At 42.2% G+C, this 9,186-nt stretch overlaps 1 protein-coding gene across 2 annotated transcripts in view; it reads left to right on the top strand.

Annotated features, from left to right (window-relative positions):
* Window positions 1-1,208: 1,208 nt before the first annotated feature.
* RGS7BP (regulator of G protein signaling 7 binding protein) overlaps window positions 1,209-9,186 on the top strand; it is a 35,499-nt gene continuing 27,521 nt past the window's right edge. The window contains exons 1-2 of one of the 2 annotated variants that reach the window (XM_057389634.1): window positions 1,209-1,425; window positions 4,115-4,281. In XM_057389634.1, the coding sequence (XP_057245617.1) occupies window positions 1,267-1,425; window positions 4,115-4,281 (326 nt within the window). In that variant the 5' untranslated portion in view covers window positions 1,209-1,266. The remainder of the gene's footprint in view (window positions 1,426-4,114; window positions 4,282-9,186) is intronic. The other variant, XM_057389635.1, reaches the window with a different exon arrangement.

The following is a 9,186-nucleotide window of genomic DNA, read 5'->3' as shown; positions in this document are numbered from 1 at the left end:
ACTGCACTGTGCGGCTGCTGTGCAGAGGAAACTGTTTCTCCACTCAATGTTTATTCGATCTTTCTACAATTACTAACACAATCTTGTTGCATCAGGCACCTACCAAACAGTTTTTTAGAGTCACAAAATACGATATTTTTAGAGAAGGTAAGTCACAGTATCATACAATATACTGAGCTGGAAAGGGCCCATCAGATCACTGAATCCAGATCCTAGCCCTGTGCAGGATACCCCAAGAATCCCACCACATAAATGGGAGTGTTGTCCAAATACTTCTTGAACTCTGTCAAGCTTGGTGCTGTGACCACTCCCCTGGGTAGCTTGTTCCAGTGCCTGACCACCCTCTGGGTGATATCCAATATCCAACCTAAATCTCCCGACTCAATTTCATGCCATTTCCTCGAACCCTGGCACTGCTTGTGACGACTGAAGGGATTAGCACCTACCCCTCTTAGACTGTTGAAAACCACAGTGAGGTTTTCAGTCTCTTCTCCAGGCTGAACAAACCTGTGACCTAAGCTTTTCCTCATAAAGCTTCCCCTCCAACCTCCTCGTGTCCCTCGTTGGGACACTCTCTAATATTTGATGAAATCTCATGCACTTTGAGCACTAAACGAAGCAACTGTTAAATACAGAAGCGATGCCTAAGCACGTCTCTTGAAAACAGGTGTCAGCTTCGGCSAAAGCGGGGCGGCTCCCGGCGGGGCTGCAGCTCCCCAGGCGGGGCCCGGCGCGGCGCTGACGCGGTCCCCTCACGGCGCGGGCGGGCGCGGGGCGCGGCGCTCCCTCCCCGCGGGGGCGGCGCTTCTGAAGGCGCCAGCCCCTCAGGACCCTTCGCGCCGCTCCCGGCGGGCGCCCGGCCACACGCGGCGGGTCGGGCTTCCCCGCCGGGAGCACCGGGGACTGCATGGGAGCCCTTCCCCGGCGGGCACCGCCGCGCTCTCCCCCCCCGCCGGCTGCGCGAAGGAAGACGGCGGAATATGCCACCGGCGGGGCGGTTCCGCGGGGACTGACATGTTGCTGAAGGAGGGCAGGCGCCAGCCCCTCCGCCTCTCCCCGCGGTAGCGGAGGCGATGCTGCAGGGCGCTCCCCGGGCTCTCCCGCAGGCGCCAGGCTATCGCCCACAGCAGCCGCGCTCGCTGCCGTGAGCGGCGCGGCTCCGGCCCGGCCGAGGCGACGAGCGGCGCGGGCCCGTGCCCGGGGCGGCGGCGGCGGGGAAGGCGCTGCCCGCGCCCGCGGGCGGCTCCGCGCGGCGGATGCGTGTGCATGAGCGCTGCACCGAGCGGGCGCAGGAAGCGCCCCCGCTCCGCCGCCTCCATCTTCCAGGGCAGCAGGACCTCGCCGCATGGCCGCGACAGCGACCGCCGGGGCAGCGGCTCCGATAGCGACTACCAGACCCAAAGAGCCCTGGACGACTGTAAAATGGTGGGTACCGTGGGCGGGCTTGCCATAGTTTTTACCTTTTCCGAGCTCTCCCGGTKCTGGCGGCGATACCGCTCCTCTAGCCACCTTGACTATTCCCATCACGTGCAGTTGCACTGTTTTTAAATGCGCAGTCCCCGCCGGGGTGCTGCCCTGCACCCCGACTCGCGGCGGTTCCAAGGCGGGAGCCGGGAGGGAAGACGAGAGCCGCGGGCTGCGGGACAGGGACCGGGGCCGGGCTCCTAGGAGAGCGGGAGCAGGAGTCTTCGCCCAGAACACACACCGCAAACCAGCTGGAGTTGCTTTTTGGTAGATCCGTCAAAATCCATCCCCAGACTTGCGCTCCCTGATGCCTAAATGGGTAAATAGTTGCCTCCAACGAATCACTGCACTGTCTGCTTGTTTTCTTGTGCAGCAACCACACTGTTGCCCTAAAATCCTTSTAAAACAGGATTTAGAATTAGAGGCCCTGAAATTCTGTCCCTGAATATATATGGTACCAGTTACCAGTCTTCCCAGAGTAGTTGGTTACAATTGTAAAACCTCAGGTGRACCACCTGCATCTATGTTATTTTTTGGAGTGCCACATTATGGTATGAGATTTTTCCCCTGTCGTGTTCAAAATACTTGCATCCTAACAGTTTCCTCTAAATCAGTGCTATATGTCGTCTTTCAGACTCCTTGAGCTACAGTCAGCCTGACACTGGGCCCCAAAATTGCCCCTCTAGCCAGTGGAGGTAGTAAAAAAATGAAGTTGCTGCTCCTTTTCTTGACAAATCTGTACCTTGCTAAAGCCCTATCCAGTAGCACTGGGAATGGAGYTGCTATCTCTTCTGCTGGATCCTGGCAAATTTTTTTCCTCTAGTGTTGAAAAATCTGCTGGCAGATTATCCACTCTGATACTTCAAAATTGGGAGCAATTCCCAGTGCACAGAGGAACAAAAGCTGCCACAGTAGCTCTAWAAATATACCCAACAAGTGGATCTTACTGGCTTCTGCATTTTTTTCTCATTCCCAACAGCATAATGTGGTTACTTAAGAAGTTTGTTGACTTATTAGAAATAAAATACATTTTACAGATGGGTTGTCAAGTTGCAGTAAGATTCAGGAGGTAAAGTCAGTTGGTTTTTCTCATTCTCTGTCTCAATTCAGCAGCAGTCTCTGTGGTTTTGTTTTTCTGGGCAGTTCTGAGGTGGCTGAATGAGTGTGTTTAGACAAGGTATGTCAGGTGAGAACTAGCAAAATGTGTCTGGTACAACTAGCTACCAGTTGCAGTTTGCAGTGCTTTTTTCTTTTTGCTAATGCGGAATAATCATACTCTTGACACAACATAGTACAATTTTTTTTTTCTCCATTGCCTTCATGCATTCTCTTAAGTTACAAAATTATAAGACTTGAAGACCTGTTTAGCAAATATTGTGCCTAGGGCTTTGTTTGGTGTGTGCTTTCGGGTTTATTTGGGATCTGGGTGTGGGAGGGTGCACTGAAATGCACTTGGGTTGATTTGCTGCACCTGAAGCAGAGAAACCTATTTGCTATTTTTAAATTGAGATTTAAGAAAGCATTCAAAACTATTTTTGATGCCAGCTCTCAGCTATACAGTTAATTGCAGTGGGATGCATGAAGGGTATGAATATAATACTGCAGAAGCAACTCGTTTATTTCCTGAGCAGGAGAATTTTTAGRCTTGACTTTAAAAATTAATAGCTCTCATAGACTGCAGGTTCTTAGCATTTTTTTTATGTTGGGGTGTGTTGAACTTCTGGTGGTAATGATGACTGCAGAATTAAGAGCAATTACTCCTGTCTGTTTTTATGTAGTTGGGAAATTGAGGTCAAAACACAGATAAATAAATATTCTGTTCTATTACTCCAATCCTTCCGCCCCCATCACCATGTGGAGCAAATGGTATTATGTGCATTCTTTCAGAAGACAGCAAATGCTTCATTTCCTTAAAATATAATTCCATCTGCATGATCAGTGGAACTAAACAATAATGATCTTTCCATCACTGTGAAATTACCCATTTATCCGATAACATCTGTATGTGTCTGCTGGATATTGGATTTCTGTAAAGGCAGTTGTGTTTATTTACTCCTTCGTTTCTTTTTCGCACACACACTTTAGAAAAGGTGCTTTCTCTAATTTTTACAGGACAGTGCCTGTCTGGTATATCTTCTCAGCCAGTAACAGCGGATCAGTTTTAAGTCTGAAATCTGGGTTGAAGGAAAGTGACAGAACAGAAATCATTACAAAATAAATTAGCAAAATTTCCAATTTAAAAGCAAATGCTACATTCCAATCCCTAAATGTGCTGTTAATCAGGAAGCAGGAGGAGCAAAGGCAATAATTTTTGGAGATATTTTTGTCTTTTATGATAGCAAAAAAATAACCTCATGSTACTAGTAAAACAGATGGTTTTTTGTCTGCTTAATATTTAATACTAATAACTCAAACATTTTCCGATATTAAAAGCAGAAACACTACTTTGCTACAGATGAGCATTTATAGCTCACAGAAGAAGCAGCTGCCACAGAGACTCTAGTCATTTACTGAATCGTRGGCTCTTGATCCTGTGTGCTATGAAATTGTAAGCAGCAGACACATGATTGGGCATGTTTTTAAAAAACTGGATTGTTTTTACCAATGTAGTTCAAAATTCTCATGTATGTAAATTGTCTTTGTTTTTCAGCTTGTCCAGGAGTTCAACACCCAGGTGGCTCTCTATCGGGAGCTGGTAATTTCCATTGGGGATTTCTCCGTTACCTGTCCGTCTCTGCATGCAGAATTGCACAAAACTCGAACACGGGGATGTGAGATGGCCTATCAGGCTCATCAAAAACTAGCAGCTATTTCTGGGTAGGAGGCAACTTATGTTTAATTAAAGCCATATGCATGGACAAATCTTTGTTAAATACTACATTATGGAAACTTTGAGGAAAAACATTAACTTGTATTTGTGTTTTAGGCTTATAGGTGTATGACCACAAATTTTGCAGAATGCTCATATCCTTATCATAGTACAATTTTCATCAAATCCTGGTCCCCTTACCAAAAAGGTATCATTCTGATTTCACTGGATGCTTCGATGTAAGGCAAACAGGGTTTTACCATGTCCAAATTAAGGGGGAAGCTATACCCTTCAAGGGTGAAATAGTAATAGCTTTCTGTCCAGTCTTTCATTGAGTATACCTAATTGAATAGCTGGCTCTGCTCAACTAGAGACTCAACAAAATTAGACCAAAATTAGGTAAAAATTGAGTGAGTGGAATACAAATACTAGTCTGAAAACTTGTGTTTACATTCTACATGTTTTTAAACCCTTGTTTGTGTTGAAATAAGAATGGAAGCTTTGCCAACAAATAATGTTTTAATTTATTCCTTGGTATTACATTATGTACATTGCTTTCCATGGTGACAGAATGTATTATCACATACTTGAGACTATGCCTCAGCACAAGATCAACCAGCATAAGTAGCTATTTCCTAAAAAATGGGAAATTGTGCTGCTAATTTTGTGTGGGTTCTTCACAGTATGGTGACTAGGGCATTTGTATATATACATGTACCCCCAAGTGTCTGATAACACTTTGTCAGAACTTTGTGCATCTTTCTTACCTACCATAAGCCACTGTGCACCACTGGAAAAAAACAACCCACTTTCATTTTTTGTAGCTCTGTCTAAGCCCCACTGAATTTCTTTTGTCACTTTAATATATATGAGAAATCTGTCACAGTCTTAGTATAGAAGGGGAGCCCACACTAACAAACCACAGAAGAAGATACTGGTTGGATGTTTTAGTAGAATCCTCACCATTTTCAAGTAAGACTTTGTGCAAAGTCAGTTACATTGGTTTTGTGACCTTTGATTTGTTCCTGAAAATACATGTTTTTAAAATACTAAAGTTGGTGGGAATGTTTTTTAAAAAACACCTATGAGTAGGCATAGTTCCTTTTAAACACTACACTGAAAATATGAAAACAAACACTAGTGAAATTTATCTTGTGTGCTTTCAGACTCAAAAGAAAAACTAATATAACCCAAAATAATACATTTGAATAGCCGACACTATTTTGTAACATTTAAGTATTATTCCCCATAAAGAAAAAAATTGATACATGCTCATTTAGAAAGTACAGTGTTTTATATTGTAGTTGGAAGTCCATCATGTACACAAAGATTTCCTGAAGGTTGTGCAGTTGCTGCGAGATTGACATTTGGCTAATCTAAAACTGTTCTAAATAACTGTGATAATACTGTGATATCCATAACAACTGGTAGGTGTTAAAAACTCGCTGGAAATGATTTGTTTGGTTTGACGGACATTTTACAAGATGTGCTTCCCATCCCCACCCTCCTGTAGCTGAGGAAGGCCATATGAGATAAATTAATTTTTTTGGTGTATTTGTGAGGAAAGATGGGAGATGAAGATACAGCAGGGATTCAAGGTAGAAAAGAAATAGAAGGAGAGAAGTAATAAATAGTCTCAAGAGATTTAGTCTTTATTTCAGCAGGAAGACTGATGTAGTGCATATGTAGTACATATATATGATTTGGAATAGGAACCTAATTGGATAGGAAGAAAAAGTATCAGGAAAAAAATGCTTAGGGACAGGAATGTATTAAGTCATCCTCAGTATTAGTTAGGAGGGTAGTATGTTGCTCAGAAACCACTGCTAGTCAGCAAGTGGGCTGAAGGCTTATTTAGTTCACTGCTTTAGTTCAAAAGTCACAGCACTGCACTGGATAACACAACAAGTCTTCCAAAACTTTTTAAAGAAGATGTGTTTCTTTCCTACCTAGAGAAAATAATAGCAAGTAGTTGTTTATGTTACTAGACTGTAAKATTTCATGAGAAAACAGCATTCTGTTGCAGGTGTTGCAGGACGCTCTTTATATGAGAATTTGATGTCACTAAGAGAATACTATGTCAATTTGTCTTGGTTTTGCTGATGTCTTCCTTGGAAAATTATCTCCAGAGCATCTGGAGATCAGCTTGTCCAACTTCTTTAGGCACTAGTGCATTTGAGACTCTTAAATGCACTCCTGACTCAGACAATCAGAAATGGTGCCTGTTTCCTAATTCACTTGTTCTACAAGACTAAGGAAGRTAACAAAAAGGAAAGGTGCAAAGACTTGGAAGGATAAAAACAAGAACAAATCCTGTAGTGCTGGGGATGGCAGCTCTGGGAAGAAACCTGGAAATTGTGGGAAGGGAAAGAAATGCTGAAGTAGAGAGAATGCATTAGGAACTGAGCAGGATAGAAGTCGYGAGGACAAAGAAATACATTGATCATGGTCATATCTGTTCTGGAATATTAGGCAGACAGTGGTGTAATGTGAACAAGAGGAAGTTGTGGGTGTACTTGTAGAAAAAGGATATACTGGTATGCCAACAAAAGCRGATTCAGCTATAGAATCAGAGGAAGTGAAAGTCACGCTTATATTTTAAAACCTGAGAGAAAGAAAGACAAAGGAGATAATGAAAAAATGAGGAGGTAGCAAGGAAAAATAAAACCTTATGAAGTCTACACTGAATTAGACCATATCTCCCCATCTAGCTCAAATCTGACTGCTGCTGGTAGCAGGGATTTCGTAAGAAATAAGCAAAGATACAAAAAACAGGTTGTACATAGAACGACGCCTTCCCTCATATACTTGCTGCTGCCGAGCAATCGGTAAGCAAAGCCTGCATTTGAGCAATCTGTGTAAGTTCTTACAGAAGATTTCAGGATTTCTGTAAATACTCGCTCTAAATTCTCTAAGATTTAAAAAAAAATGCTGAGGATAAACAAGGACATCTTTATGCTGTGGTGTATTTAAAAATCAATGTATTGAAAAAAAAATATTGAAAAAGGAAACTTTAGATTAAGTCTCCAGCTTTATAGGACCTCATAGATATTATCCTCTTCTTTACTTGCTCTCATATATTTTCCTTATAGAAACAGGGTAATTTTAGCAAAGGGGAATACACACTAGAAATAAAAATAATCTAAATTGAAATAAGCTAGTTCTATTTAACATTGTTTTAGGAATGCAAATCAAAGTGAACCCTTTCTTCAGTGCTGGTTTTGTCAGGACTTCCCATCAGTTTGTGCTCTCATACTAAAAGTTCTTAGTGATTTTTAATGAGCTGTCTTCTGAAGAAGGTGAGTAAGGTTTGGTCCTTTCATCACATTTTCTGCTGTATAATGTAGGAGAAGTTAAAAACTCAAATAATTACATTGTGAATCCTTGCAATATTAGTTGTCATGGTCAAAACTGGAGAAAGTACTGCAACAAGAAAATGAGTCAGCATGATTTTTCCAAAGGAAAAGAAAGGAAAAATGCTTGTAACGTTAAGAAGATGGGGCAGGGGGAAAAGATGCAAATTTCTGTTATGGAAGGGAGTCTGCATTATGGAATGATAGAGTGATGATCTGTTAGAATTCATGAAATAGGTCCACTAAGTCTGGGATGTCAACAGAAAGATAACTCAGAACCGTGTTTTAAGATACAGGTCTGCACAACTGTGCACACACTTTTGTAAATGTCCTTACATATTCTCAAGCACTTGATATGCTTGCATAATGTGCGCGCTTGGCACACTGAAACCAGAACTGGCAGTATCTCTGTGACAGTCTGATATATATGTTGGCAGTGGCTTTTTTTGCATGAAACAAAACTGTGTGAGGAACTCAGGGGTGCATGGCAATGCACATCTGTGTGAGCATAGCTTTGAAAGTGATTTTTTCTGTTTTTCTGATTAGTGTTGCAAAGTCCAAAATGTAAGGGAGAAAAAACCGCTACACCAGTACAGGCTAGGACAGCAGCTCTGCACAATCGGATCTGGGGGTTTCTGGTGAACATCAAGTTGAACATGAGCCAGTGCTGTGCCCTTGTGCAAAGAGGGCCAGCAATCTCCCATGCTACTTTAGGAAATGTTGCCAGCAGGTCCATGGAGCTCATCTTTCCTATTTACTTGTGCTTTTGAGGTCGTATCTGGAATACTGGGTCCAGCAGTGGCCTCCCTAGTAGAAAAGAGGGATATACCAGAGGAGGTCTAGTTAACCACCTTAAAGATGGTTAGACAGCATCCCACATGCTGAAGGAGAGGCTGCAGACCTGGTATTGTTTAGCTTTGAGAGGAGAAGGCTTGGAGGGGGACACTATCAATACGTATAAGGAATACCTAATGCAATAGCATGAAGAAGACATAGCCAGACTATTCTCAGTGGTATTCAGTGATGGGACAGCAGGTAAAAATTGAAATACAAAAAAAAAAAAAAAATTAAAATTTTTTTAAACTCATTTTTTACTGTGCAGCAGGTAGAATATTGGAACAGGTGCTCTGAGAGGTTGTGGAATTTCCATCCTTGCAGATACTCAGAATTCAACTGGTCACAGCCCTCAATAAACTGCTCTAGCTGACCCTGCTTTGAAGTAGATTAGTTCCAGCCTTGACAAAGTTATCATAAATCTCCTTGGGAAAATTCAATGACAAAATTTTCTTATTTGACATGTGCATCTGTTACTTTTATAAAATAGTAGTTAATTTAAGTTCCTCTACGTTCAAGWTAAGTTGAGAAAATGACCTAAAAATCACATCCTGATTGCATTCCTGTGCACAAAAAAAATTATCATAATGTTGCTTTAAGTTTTTAATTTTATGTTATTTCTACTTTTGTTTTCCTTTTCAGTCTACAGAAGGAATTCTTATGTTTTCAATAAGCAGTAAATGTATCAGAGCGAATTCATACTAGATAATTTTCTAAGGCTGTTTT

This window comes from Malurus melanocephalus, unplaced genomic scaffold, assembly GCF_030028575.1.
Source record: "Malurus melanocephalus ecotype Western Australia unplaced genomic scaffold, MMel_1.1 scaffold_18, whole genome shotgun sequence".
NCBI classification, from domain to species: Eukaryota; Metazoa; Chordata; class Aves; order Passeriformes; family Maluridae; genus Malurus; species Malurus melanocephalus.
The sequence above is the reverse complement of the archived record's forward strand: the minus strand, read 5'-3'. Positions and strand labels throughout refer to the sequence as shown.